Here is a 14141-nt window from a genome sequence, read left to right as displayed (position 1 = left end):
GGGAAGAAACTTGGGTGGCAGATGTTGTTTAGAAACAAGGAGACTGATGACCTTATCTAGAGCAGGAAGAATGACCGTTCCAGCCCTTCTCAGTTTAAAGAGGTTGCAAGACGAGCCGGGCAGCACAACTCCTTAAGGTCGTTCCAGGTTGAGAACCACAGCCTTCATTCTTCCCGTCTGCAGCTCTTTCTTAGGCTGCGAACTCTGAAACCCGAGAGAGGCGGGGCTCAGAAACCTGGATGTTAGTAGATGCCAAGTTGTCCATTAAAGTTCCGAGGCGGTCGGCCCCCAAATCTCACAAGGAAATACTGCTAAGTTCCTTTTTCCAGGGCATCTACTTCCTCTCAAGTATTGCAGATGTAATCATAAACACAAGCCAGTTGCAGCCACAATCTCACATTCTAGTGTGAAGCCCCCTGACTCCCGCAAACAGTTCCCAAGCTGCTAGAAACCCCGCCTCCGTTTGTAACCATAGGAACGGCTGACACGCCGCGAGCCTGAGATTCCCGGTTCCGCCCCCTCCCTAACTAATATTGTTCCCCACTATCTGTCCACATGGGCGCACAGCCTCACTATTGGTCAGTGTCCCAGGACTGTGCCTTGCCCCAGCCAATAAACGGCCTGTGCACGTGCACACCCGCGTACCCTGATTGGTCACCACTTCCTGATCACGCACTGCCTTTCTGCGCCAACCCGTGCACGGCGGCGCCAATGAAATGACTCAGTAGCCATTTACAACCAATCAGCACGCTGCACGGCTCACAGCCAGCCTATGGGCGCGCGCCGGGGGTGGGTGGTCCCGGCCCTTTTCCATTCCCAGCTGGGTTTGTTAAAGCGACAGGCCCGACGGCACACCGGGGCTCCACCGGGCACCGCAAAGCGGCCGTGCGGGCCCTCGGCGTGAGCTGGCGCCCGTGACAGCGGCGCCGCTCTGCTCGCGACCCCGGCTCCGGGCTGCTGCCGACGTCCTAGGTGCGGCCGCGTCGGCCGGTAGGATGGGCGGTGAGGCGGGGTCCGCGGCGGTGGTGGGCTCCGAGGGCCGCGTGAAGAGTCTAGGTCTGGTGTTCGAGGACGAGCACAAGGGATGCTACTCGAGCGGCGAGACCGTGGCAGGGCACGTGCTGCTGGAGGCTGCCGAGCCGGTGACCCTCCGCGCGCTGCGCCTGGAGGCCCAGGGTCGCGCCACCGCCGCCTGGGGCCCGAGCGCCGGCGCCGCTGCCCCGGCAGCTGCCTCGGAGGTGGAGTACTTGAACGTGCGCCTGAGCCTGCGCGAGCCCCCGGCCGGTGAGCGCGGGCAACGGCCCCGGAGAGGGGCTGGCGGCAGTGGGAGAGGGCGCGCCGGCGTCTGCCCACCGGCTGGGTGGGCGGGGGTCCGCCCACGGGGTAGCCGGCCTCAGTTTGGTCGCCTTGACGGGCGGGCAACGATGCCTGCGCCCCCCACCTCACAGCACCGGGGAGATGGTGCTCACTTCTGCTGGCGCCCCGCCCCTGGCTCGCTGGGGTCTGACTGCCGCCAGGGTCCCAGGACCATCTAGGACAGCTCTGGGAGTGAGCTGTTGCCATGGGAACCTGTGATGAGCAGTCAGGAATCAAGGATCTGGGGATTTAGGTTCTTTCTCTGAGGAAATGGAGGGCGGAACCAGAGTTTACGAGGTTTCATTCTCGGGTGCCCAGTGTTTATGGGGGCCCCTTCTCCCCAGCCCCGTCTCTAGATGCTAGTTCTTGGTTCATGATGAGTTAGCAAAACCTCAGTCTTAGGAGGAGGGAAGTAGTTCCTGAGCGTTACGAGTTCAAAGGAAGTGCTTTTTGACTTGATCATCGTACTTGGTTTCCCTTCTTTGGGGAGTGGGGTAACTTAAGAGTTCTACGTCTGTCTTACTTTCTTTGTATTTATTTTTCGCTTCTTTTTGTTTCCTTTACATTCTCTTCCTCCCTCCCCTAGCCCACCCCCATAGACCTTTAGTGACAGTGGGATCTGGGCACTGTAAGAGTTTCTGGAAGAATGATGACCCTTCTTGTGAAGTCCAGTTAATAGTGTAGGCTTTTACACTATTAAAAGTGCCCATGTGGAAACTCATTACATGGGTATTCTATCAATATTAGGTGCAAAAAAATAACTAGGAACGGTGAGTCTTAGTCTTCTTTCAGTTGGTAGGAGCTACTTTAAACTTTTACTTTTCTGCCTCATCAGCTTCAGCATTTATCTGTAAAATCATGGTATAGACTCTCAGCCCTTGAAGAATAAAATACAGCATATCAGTGTTTAACCCTTGCTATGTATTATACAAAAATCAGTAGTAAGTGCAGTTTTTCCTTGTCCTGCTGTGGAGAAGTAGACTGTTCACAGTTAAATCCTCAAGGTATGTGAGAATCGAGTAATCCCAAAAACTGTGGTGAGGAAAACATGTATGAACCAAAGCCCTCTTTTGGATTAACAAGTGTAGTATGTTAGGTGACAGTTCTTACCTGCCTTATGCCCTTTCATCAGTATGGCTTCCAGAATCAACCTGTACATGCCTACCCCAAGGTAACAGACAACACAGATTTTCAAGATGGCTGACTGGAGTCAAGGGCAATGGAAGAGAGAAGTAAATTGTTTTTTTGTCCAGGACTTTGGACTCTGTATCTCTGTGCCCATAACTACTCAGTAAATAGATGTAAGATTAATAGCAGTTGGATCTGGGATTCGAAGTAAAAAAAAACCGCTTTGGTAAAATCTGGGCTATCAAATAGTGTTTGATTCACAAGTCAGGTTTTGTTTTGTCATTCTAATGGAATAGAATGGCTAACCCTAGACAACCTGAAAATCTTAGCTTGTTTTAGAATGTACCATAACAAACCTTGGCAAAAAGTAAAATCATGGTCTGTTTTAGTTGATTTCATTGAGAAAAAAAATCACTCCTAATATCTGTAGCTTGGAAGAGGCTAGCACCTTTACATAGTTGTAGACTCTTAGGTTCATTTAATTCCAAAACCTAGCTGAATTTCAGCCACCTGAAGAGATTTTTAGAAATCCAGATATTCGGGAAGTATGGCTGTGGGATCTATTTTCAAAAAATCTACTGGATAATTTTTCGGCATTGTTAATCTAACTACTTGCTATCATGGTGATTGATTTTCTTCATATTTTTATTCAATAATTATGGTATTTTTATTCAGTAATTATGGTAGAAAGACAAGACACATCAGAGAGTTGGTTTCACATCTTGGTCGCGCACCAGGAGTATGACCTTGTGCGCATCCTCATCCTTCCTTAGCCCCAGTCTGCCTCTGTGATGGCCTTCTAGCTCCCAAGCTCACCAGTGCTCTGAATTATGAGTTTGGGCTGAAGGACCGTTAGCGGATGAAACATCTTGTGACATTGTAGTTCTCATTGCATAAGACAAAGGTAATAAACTATGAGAGCAGAAGCAGAAATGGGCACGTGATTCTACTTGTGGACCTTCTTAATGAAAAATTAATAAATAAGATCAAGCAAGCAAAGATTTGATTCCAAATACTATAACCCAGGTTTATCAACTTTCTCAAAACTTTTTCCTGTTTATGTTTTGAGGTAGTTGAAAGTCTCACTTTAAATGTTCTAGTTCCTATGTTGATTTGTTTTTCTCTGAAGAGGGAACTTCATCTCTCTCTCTCAACCTCTTCCAATGTCCTGTGCAACTCTGTTCTTCACACTTGCCTGTCATGCTCTGCCTCATTCCCTTCCCTTCATCTAAACCCCTTCTCACTTGTCTCCATGCCAACCCTTACTTCAACAGCAGAAGTGGTCCTCAAGATGCCCCCGCCGCTGCCATGGACTCCAGCATGCTAGGGTCATTACTTGTGTACAAGTGTTTATAGCCTCCTTTCCTCCCAAGGTCTATTTGGGGATTGAAGTTACTTAGCTTTGTATCCATTTTGTATCAGCTTTGTGCCTGACATTTAAGCACTGTAAATTTTGAACATAAATGAAATCCACATTTTTAAACATTTTAAGTACTTTGTCATATTCAGTAATCTAACGATTACAAATTAGAACTTTAGCCCAGCTCTAAGGAGTGTTGGGATTCCTTGAGCCTAGTACCTGATAGCTATAAAATGGAGAGGCTTCCCTGATTCCAGTGCTGTAGCACTGCTGGGGCTTATAGGGCGGCTCTGGACACACCTGAGCTCTGGGACTCACTCTATCACTGTCATTTAACATGGTCTCACGTCCCTATGACTTATTCACTTAGCTTCCAAGTCACCCACCTGTTGAGTATTTCTGTTTGAATGATCTTAAGTGGCAAATACTTGTAAGGTTTCTTTTTTTCTAATATATTACACATTGAAAATTGGAGATAGATTCAGGAGACTTAATGAGCCAGTAATGCATTCCTGTTTTCTAAAAGTATAAGGTTGAAATGTTAACTGAGTTGATGACGGTCTTAGAACTCTACTATTTAAATGAAAAATTATCCCATTTCACTAGTGATTTCTGGCCTTTAAATTTTTTTTAATGAATGGGTACAGTAGAAATCTCCATTTCGTATCTACTGACCAGGCATATCTCAGAGAAGGTTCTCAGTCTGTGCTGCACTTTCTTCATCTTAATCATCCCACCCTTGATGAGGTAATTTAGTTCTAAACTTGAATTTATGCACATAAAATGAAGGGAACATTTATAAGAATCTCTGGGGAGCCACCCAACCAACACTGATAGCCCTGGAGTTGGCTTCAGATCTGAACGATGCAGTCTCTGCACTCATCAGAGCTCCAGCAGTGTCTCTGGCCTTGCTAGGTCTACCCTGCCTCCTGGCCTTCTCACAGTCAAGGATAAGCCTCTGCTTGAAATGAAATGGGGCTGGCTGACCCCAGAGCAGGAGGAAGGAGTCCTGGCCATGCTTGGCCAGGCCCACTCCATATCCCAAGTTAAACAACATTCCCTATTAATCAGTCATGACTCCTGCCTAATAATTTGTCCTGTTGGTTTGGCTATTCAGTATTCATAATATTCCAAGTAAATTTTTCATCTCCTCTTCCATCTCTGCCCAAAGAATATTTAGTCTGATTTTTGTGGTATACCCAAAATAAATAGATCTATTTTTTTCTAGATTAATTTTAGGGCCAGTTTAATATTGGTACCTCATGTTAGTATACTAACATTAGTATACTCATGCTAGTATACAAGTGGGGGAAATAAATGTTTATGTATATGTAGGTATGTATGTGTATATGGTTGTATACACATATATATGTATATGGGAGCTCTGGCGTTTTATGCTAATTACTTGTGTAATTGGTCATTTGCAGATAGAAGATACATATGTATATACATACATACATATATCAGTGTTATATATAGCTAGGAAAACCTTTTTAAAAAACTGTGATTTACATTGTGAAAATTCTTGATGTAATATGAACCTTAGTGAAAATAAAATGTATTCTCTTTTTTAGGTGAAGGCATCCTCTTACTACAGCCTGGAAAACATGAATTTCCATTTAGCTTTCAACTTCCATCTGAGTAAGTGAAACTGTATAACTGGGGATTTCCTTTCCCTGCAACCTGTCTATCCAGTTGTATGGGCACCAAGTACCTTCTGACATTCAGGTGTACATGTTTATCCTGAATAACCCCTGAGTAGACCTAACCCCTCTCACCTTTTTTTTTTTTAAAAAAAAACAAACAAAAAAAAAACACTTTAAGGGCTTTTCCCCGTTTTGTTAAACTAAAAAACAAAGTTAAAAAGTCATCTCTTTGGTTTATTTCAGACCTTTGGTAACCTCATTCTCTGGGAAATATGGGAGTATTCGGTACTGTGTGAGAGCAGTTTTGGAACGACCCCAGGCACCTGATCAGAGCATTAAACGGGAACTCCAGGTCATCAGTCACATCGATGTCAACACACCAGCATTACTAGTAAGTTCTTCCTCCTTCCCCTTTTCCTCCTTCCCTTCCATCCTCCTTCCTTTCAACTGTGTTCTCTACATTTAGCAAGTCTGGTGGCAGCCTGTCCTGTCACTTTCCGATATAATCTTATAACCCATAGGCATTCACTATAAATATGTGATTCTAAGTTGGGCAAATTACAAATTGTGTGTGTTAGTACTATTGATTGTGTCCCTGTTGTTCAGGGCTTCTTTTGCCAGAAAGTTACATGGGCTTAAAATGCATTAATAAGGCTTAATAATAATAATGCACACACACAGAGTAGTTACTTTTCCCAGAGCAGCCACATTCACAGGGCTGTGGTATTCTAAACTCTTCGCTAATAGCAGGTTGAGGAACAGTAATTATGGAAGAGTATTAATCACGCCCAGCCTGTTATTGAAGCTCAGGCCATTATGCTGTGTCTCCTTGCATTTTGCATGTCATTTTCTAACATTAAGTAAGTGCATGCAGCTGCTCTGGAGACCCTTTCACTTATCATTTCCTTATGACAGATTTGGCCACATTAAAGCATTGAACTTCTAATAATCGCCAGAAATACTGTAGGCTGATAAGAAAGATTAGGCTATAAGTAACAACAGAATAGGCAAGATGGGAGTTAATGAGCTAGATTCTTTTATCTAAACCCATATTATCAAAATAATATAAAATTATACCTTGTACTTTCATGATAGCTACTAGGACCTAATGGTTCTTCATTTAAATATGAATGAATGATTTTTTACTTCATAATTTAAACTTTCCATCATGATACTGATGTTACAAAGATATATTTTTAGTATTGGAGGTTTCTCTTTCTAGCCAGTGTTTTTAAAGATCAGGAAAAGAAACAGGAGTTAAAAATTGTTTAACTCTACTTCCACACAGAAATGAAATAGAATTTACTCTGATGTTCACCTTTAGATTATAAAAATGTAACAGATATGCCCTAGTTGCATGGTTCCTTGGGGCCAAAATCGTACAATAGCCAGACCCAGCTGACCCGGCTTATAACTATGACTTATCACCTGCTCAGCACCTATTTTGAAAATTGATGATGCTAATAACTGCTTTGTGTTTTTAAAAACTACTTAGAATTGGGTGGTTAACTAATTGTAAACTATTTATGGGGCCATTGTGGCAAATAATTTAAAGATATTTTTTGGCAAAAAGAGATACTATTTGTCCTTTACTATCCTTTTATAATTGAAAAAAATATTACAACTTTGGGTTTTACAGTGAACTTTTGGTTTGTGCGTCTTGTAAACTGAGCATTTTAAACAATATTTTATAATACTGTTTTATAAACAGTATTATATAAGCGTCTTGTATCGTTTATCTTGCTACTGTAGAATAGAAAGTGGGGTAGTGAGCTCAGTAACCCTTTAGATCCATTACACTAGGTGTCTTATTGCACTTTTGTTACACAAAACCCCCAAATAATTCAAAGTTAAGGACACTTGAAATTTCTGCCTAATAATGCATTTTGAAGTAAGGATAAAAGGCTGTTTGCTTATTCCACATTTTAAATGCCAAGACAAAAAGAACATTCTGATTATTGATTTTTATACCAATTCTCCTTTTCCTGATCTACACATAAAGTCTTAAAAAAAAAAAAGTAGTTCTGTCATAGTAATAGGTACTACTACAGTTTTTGATTGCTTTTTTAAAGGGTGGTATATCACTTCCCAGAAACACAATGAAAATATAGGATAAAATAGAATGATGTCACCCTAATTTGAATTTGAAAATTCATCTTAGTTTTCCTGAAAAGGGAATGATTTTTAATGCTTTGTCTTTAAGTATTTTACCTAGTTTGTCACAGGAAGATAAGAAAGGTTGATTTGTTGTTTTTTGGAAGACATTGCTGTACAACTGTTTAATAAAAAATGACATAACTTTAAGTTCTATGAGTTTTCTAGACCAGTTTAATTATTTTTATTATTTGAACTTTTCAAGACCCCTGTATTGAAAACTCAAGAGAAAATGGTTGGCTGTTGGTTTTTCACTTCTGGTCCAGTCTCGCTGAGTGCCAAAATTGAAAGAAAGGGATACTGTAATGGTAAGCAAACTGTTTAAAAATCCAAATGCAAGATTCATTCATTTTATTAGCTAATTGTAAGTGATTTTTAATAGTGTTTTTTAATTTACCAAGTATATACTATTTTAAAACATGAATAATACAGTTGTCTGGTTCTAGTATAGATAATTGATATTTAAATATGTGTAAATAGATGAGTGGATCCCAATAATCCTGGTATTTCTGACTTCGGTCCTGGTACTTTCGTAACAAAGACTAAAACCAGTAGAGTGGGAAAATGCCAGCATTTTATTTTAATGTTGCAAAAAAATGTTCTGAGCCGTGTTGCTCAGAAGAGAGCTGTTGTCATATGAAAATACTATTAGGCATTCTGACTCCATGCTGGGAATTCGCATATATGGGAGGGGCTAGAATGTAGAACACTGACACTCTTAACAGTCAGATTGATATCAGAACAACAGTCTGTGAAGGGCCCAATTCCGTCCAGTGGATTTGGCTCCCACTCCAGGGTTCTCGCTTGTTGGAAATGAATATGGTATGGAGTGGTATGATGGTGGATGTATAATATGGGTGTAAAACTCGCCTACTCCATCCATTGCTTTATTTGTATTTATCACTTCCTAAAATGGGAAGACTTTGTTCTTCTGTTGGGAAGATTTTAATTTGTTAGGCACTAATGACTTTGTTAGTGATCTTCTGTACTTAACATAGTACTGAATCATTTATTTGTATGTCTTCTCTTAATTTTTATAGATACTGGTCATTTACAGATCTTTAGAATTGGTAGCCTAATATTGCTACATTAGAACAGTGAATCATGCAATAGTTAGAAAACAGTATCCACCACAACCTGCCATAAATTTTCACTTCTCTGACTCAGATTTGCAGTGTAAGTTTTCTGTGAGGCTTCTCAACTTGTTAAAGCAGCGTTACCACATTTCAGCTTTCATCAGTAACGGCTTTGTTCCACTGTGGAGAGAATTTCCTCAAGGGTCTCTGAAGGTGTTTTTGTTTTCTTTTTAGGAGAAGCTATTCCAATCTATGCAGAAATAGAGAATTGTTCCTCTCGTCTTATTGTTCCCAAAGCTGCCATTTTCCAGACGCAGACATACCTGGCCAGTGGGAAAACGAAAACCGTGCGGCTCATGGTGGCCCACGTGCGCGGGAACCACATCGCCTCCGGGAGCACCGACACCTGGAATGGGAAGACCCTCAAGATCCCGCCCGTGACGCCGTCCATCCTGGACTGCTGCATCATCCGAGTGGACTACTCCTTAGCTGTGAGCACGGCGCTTGGTGAAATTAAAGACGTAACATGGAGCCATACGTGGTGCCATGTTACCGAGAAGATGTACCTTTAATACCCAGGAAAATGTCATTTTATGTCAGCATTACAACAAATTGTGGAATATATGAAGACTGGCCTTTGTTTTTTAATCAAAAACTATCCCCCTGAGGTATTTTATTAACTAACATGGAAGAATGAAGGTGCAGTAGGGCTGCTATATTGAAGACATGTACTTAACTTTCTATGGTTCTGTGTAAGCTGTGCTCACTTACAGTGAAGTGTATTAAGGCCACACTTCCCCATCACAGAGCATTCACTGTATTTCGTGGGTTCTTCATTTAGTTTGTTCTTCATTTTATTCGTCAGAACAATTTACAGTTGTGTTGGGGGTGGTAGCAGATAACAAAAGCATTTCTTCTATGAAAAAATAATCAGGTTACTTACTGTGAGGTTTAACTTATATTTGTGCCTTTCTCTCTCTCTCTCTCTTTTTGTTGTTGTTTTGTTTTTTGGCATATTAGGTGTATATTCACATTCCTGGTGCTAAAAAATTGATGCTTGAGCTGCCCTTAGTGATTGGCACGGTTCCATACAATGGTTTTGGCAGCAGAAACTCCAGCATTGCCAGCCAGTTTTTTATGGATATGAGCTGGTTGACGCTGACTCTGCCAGAACAGCCTGAAGGTAAAATGTTCTGAGGTTCTTTCAGAATGCAGTTTTACACATAGAGTACTTAAGAACAGGACCTATGAGATAGGAAATGCTCAAATGATAATTACTGCTGCCACTACAACTATCCCTACTCTTTTTATTACTAAAAATCATAAAACATTATTCCCAGAAGGGACTTTGAGAGTTTAGCTTATCTGAGACAGAAAGCTCCTAATGGCAGATCCAGAAATACAATCTACATCTCCTGATTCCTATTTATAATAGTAGAAGAATGGAAAATAATCAGAATAAGAATATAGTGTGTTATATTGGTGTTTTCCATAGCCACATTTCAATGATTTATTTTTAACCTAGACTAAAACACACACATCTCAAAGAGACTATAAATCAATGTTAATAATACTTTAATAAAAGCAGAATCTACTGAATATTTTTTTGTTGTAATGGGCACAAAAACTTCCTGCTTAGAGGAAAAAATACCAATGTTTTATCTTCAAATTAAGCTAAATTTCTTGCTCCTGTAAGAGTTCAGAAGAGAGTAATGTAATTAGTTTTTGCCTGGATTTCTTAGATCCAACTCCTTTTTTGTTTCAGCACCACCAAATTACGCAGACGTGGTGTCAGAGGAAGAGTTCTCTAGACACGTTCCTCCTTACCCTCAACCCCCTAATTGTGAGGGGGAGTCGTGCTGTCCTATGTTTGCCTGCATTCAGGAATTCAGATTTCAGCCTCCGCCTCTTTATTCAGAGGTAAACAAAGCAAAAGAAAATTAGACTTGTGTTGTGCTGTTTGTAAATAATCCTCTGTGTCTGTTTTTGACTCCCAGTTAGTGGAGGATACATACAAAAAAATTTTTACGATGGTGATAGATTATCACTGATCCACTTACCACATTTTGCGGTGTTTTCTTGGTACTCTCTGGCATACATGTAGAGTACCATGGATTGCCTTTAAGGCCGTGGAATACAGAGAACTTAAGTGGCCTACTGGGACTTCTTAATAATAGGCTTTAAGCAGTTTGGCTTATGACCATATAATTAGAAATAGATACTAGAATCACATTAAAGAATGCTGCAGTAGTAATCTTGGTCTGCTCATTTTTGCAGGTTGATCCACATCCTAGTGACATAGAAGAGACCCAGCCTGTTTCCTTCATTCTCTGAACGTATTTCAGAAATCACTGTGTTCATCACCAAATTAGAATGTTGGTTCTTCCCCCCTGCCTTTTTGGGGAAGAGGGAGGGAAGATTAGCTTAAGAACGTAAATGAACATCAAGACCAAAGGTGATAGAAATTAAAGAATGCGTGAACTTTCCAGTGGGCCAACAGGATTGTTGCACAAGTTTGTGATGTGGTCCTGTATCCCTTTAGAACTATGGGACAAAGATATGAAAAGTCACAGAACGTAATGGAAGTGTCCTGATGGTGATAGAGTAAGTGAAGAGTGCCTATGCTGACCCAAGAGAAAGGTGCCTGTAAAGAGTGAAAACACTATGCGAGCATATCTTTACAAAGGTTTCTCAAAGTAGAACAGATGTATCCTCAGCTTTAAGGCAGTATGGACGCATTGGGAGGAGCCTTGATTTTGGAGAATGTAGCAGCACAAGGGTGTGCATGAACAGGAAAGGGGCCCACTCTAAATTAAACATGAAGCGAGACCCTCTGGTGTCAGGGTCTTCATGATCTCTAACCATATTCCATAGGACTGAAGTCCTTAAAAGAATCCTTTTCTGAGGTCTTGGTCTTATGAGGTTCTAATGAAGTAATACAGTTTTCACTCTTTTAATGGTAGTTTAAGAGGTAGTTTGTAAGTTGGCTATACAGTATTATGAAACCAAGAAAGAGTTCCTTCCTTGAAAGGCTTGTCAGTTGAAAGGGGAAAGATGTACTTCAATATGAAAACATTTTGTTGAAAGTTGCACTTTTTATCCCCTTTAAGTACTTTAGCAGGGTACATGTTTGATTTTCCTCATGTCTTATTTACCTAGGAGCATATTAGAAAAAGACAGGGTTAAAAAAAGAAAAAAAAAACAAAAGCTTGCATCCTTAGGATGCCTTGATAACTGCACAGGGGGAAAAAAGGCCTTTTTTACCTACCTCTGGTGGGGTTATCAGAATCAGATATGTTTTAAAACTCCAGGCCGGTGAAATCTTCTTTGGAGTTTCTGCTCATTTGCAGTAGCAATCTCATCTCTCCTATCCCTAAACCTGAAACTGGACCAAGGGCAAAATCTATAAGGTTTACATCAGTTGAAAGTTAATATGTGTATACCAAAGGGTATTTCAAAATAAAGGCAAAATCAAGGCAGAATTACCATTTTCCATTTTTTTGAAAAGTCATATAAACTTAATTTCTCTCAAGAGACTTAAGTCTACTGATGGCAGTCACTGTGTTGTTCATTGTTATTCCAGTTCTTTAGTAATTCTGTTTAAACTGTGATTTTTTTTTATTGTTTTGGTGCAATATTTTATTATCCTTTAACCTCAGGATATTCAGACCAACAAGATTGTGTTGCTGCTAAAAGACTGAGCAGTGTTTTTACTGTCCCCCTGTCCCCTCCTAGTCACAGTCACATGTTCACTTGTTTTTACTTCAATTTGTTGGTTTTGTGAGCTGAGAGCATTTCTGTACACTAACTAGAAGGGAGGTAGGGGTTCCCATGATAGAGATTTTGGACCAGCCCAGTACTTTGGTTTTCTCCATGTCCTGAGGGTTAGATCTGGAAACCCTGGTGCTTCCCATGCAGAATACTGTACTTCATTCAACTGAACGATTAGCTTTTCTTTCAGTCAGTATATTCCGTTAGAAAAGTTGTAAGGTTAAATTTTGTATGTAAAAATTAGCTGGACATTTGATCAGGGATTTTTATACAAACATTAGGTAAATGTATGCTTTTCACCCTTGGGCATACCTCTCTTCTCTGTAATCACATAAGCCGTTCTTTCATCTTTTAAGCCACTGAATGAAAATCACAGTACAAACTGTTTTACCAATCATTGTGGTACTGAAATTGTCACAAATCTTTTTTCCCTGCTTTGGGTTTTTGGTGATCTTTTGTTTTGTTTTTGTGTGTTTGTTAGCTATGTGCTGTCTAAACAGTTTTATTTTTACTTTAAAAAAAGATCACCTTCAGCTATTTCTTGACCTCTGAGTTGTAGTTTACATGTTTTGTCAAGACCTTTTCCATCTCCATGATACCAAAACAAAGTAAAAGAAACAAAACAAAATGGTATGGAGGAAGAGAAAGTTTACTTATCTATCTGGCTGCAAGTAGAAAAGCAACTGCTTACTGGAATCCTTCACTAGGATCGTTTTGTCACCTTTTTTAAAGAAATCATTAAGTGCACCCACCAAATTAAAACAAAGCTGATTTTTTAGCACTTAAGAGAATAGCCAAAAGGTATGATTTGCCTTATTGAATTGATATTGGTATGTCTGACCTTAAGCAGTAGGTTGAAACTGCATACCTTTCTATAATCAAATTATTTGATGAAGGTAGAAGATTCTACATTGGAACAGAATACTTGGGAATGAAGGTAAAAATTTAGCTGCTATTTGCTTATTCTCCTCCTGCTTAGTTTGCAAAGAAACTGTGGCCTTAGAATTTTCTTTTTGATGCAAAAATTTTGAAATTGAGAAAGTGCACACAAAATTTTGGCACACAAAATTCTTCCATGGGCAGAACTTTACTTTCATGTTTTTGTTTTGCACAATAAGAAACTCAATAGGCAGGGGTTATGTTTTTGATAAGTTAACTATGAAAGCTTTTTATTTTTATTATAAAAATGTAACAGTTTAACCCATGGCTGGGGGTGGGGGGGGGATTGTATTTTGTACTCTTGTCTGAACCCCATGGGTTCCTTTTGTTAATAAAATGATTACACTGATGCTGTGAGTTGCTAGTTTTGTTTTTGTTTTGTTTTTGTAAGACTATGACTTAAATTGTTACAGACTTAAGGGAAGTCAATACCATGAGACAAAATGTTAACTGCTGTTAAGATCCTTTTGTAAATGTGTGCTATATCATCAGGCCGGGCACAGCTCTGGTGGATTCTGAGCCTGCTTTTATGATGGCCTCAGTTTCCCCAAAGGTAATCGGTTTTTAGCATTCTATGAAAAAGAGTAGTTGAGTGATTAAGCTTAAGCTATATTGGTCATAGAACATCATCTCCATTTATTCTCAAATAATAATGACCACTTTAAAGCTTTCTGAGTTTTCATATTTGTTCGGCCAGAACCTTTCCAGAAT

At 40.3% G+C, this 14141-nt stretch overlaps 1 protein-coding gene across 4 annotated transcripts; it reads left to right on the top strand.

Moving 5' to 3' along the window:
• The first annotated feature begins 855 nt into the window (after window positions 1–855).
• Window positions 856–13738, top strand: ARRDC4 (arrestin domain containing 4). Of its 4 annotated transcripts, none has more exons than XM_024114939.3 (8): window positions 856–1284; window positions 5419–5485; window positions 5734–5881; window positions 7850–7952; window positions 8955–9211; window positions 9741–9903; window positions 10486–10640; window positions 10998–13737. In XM_024114939.3, exons 1-8 carry the CDS (start codon window positions 996–998, stop codon window positions 11052–11054), a joined length of 1239 nt encoding a protein of 412 aa, XP_023970707.1. In that variant the 5' UTR covers window positions 856–995; the 3' UTR covers window positions 11055–13737. The 4 variants fall into 4 exon arrangements, with proteins under 4 accessions (XP_023970707.1, XP_054944173.1, XP_054944174.1 ...); XM_055088198.1 differs by having other exon boundaries at window positions 862–1284; window positions 9018–9211; window positions 10998–13738; XM_028495249.2 differs by having other exon boundaries at window positions 872–1002; window positions 10998–13735.
• Window positions 13739–14141: the final 403 nt, after the last annotated feature.

This window comes from Physeter macrocephalus, chromosome 11 (genome assembly GCF_002837175.3).
Source record: "Physeter macrocephalus isolate SW-GA chromosome 11, ASM283717v5, whole genome shotgun sequence".
Classification (NCBI taxonomy): Eukaryota; Metazoa; Chordata; class Mammalia; order Artiodactyla; family Physeteridae; genus Physeter; species Physeter macrocephalus.
This window is presented reverse-complemented; position numbering and strand designations above follow the sequence as displayed.

Bases quoted from the DNA above. Each gene is read 5' to 3' on its own strand.
- ARRDC4 (XM_024114939.3), top strand. From the start codon at position 996: ATGGGCGGTGAGGCGGGGTCCGCGGCGGTGGTGGGCTCCGAGGGCCGC. The intron at 5,486-5,733 runs GTAAGTGAAACT...GGTTTATTTCAG, and splicing joins AGCTTTCAACTTCCATCTGA to ACCTTTGGTAACCTCATTCT. The intron at 7,953-8,954 runs GTAAGCAAACTG...TTTTCTTTTTAG, and splicing joins AAGAAAGGGATACTGTAATG to GAGAAGCTATTCCAATCTAT.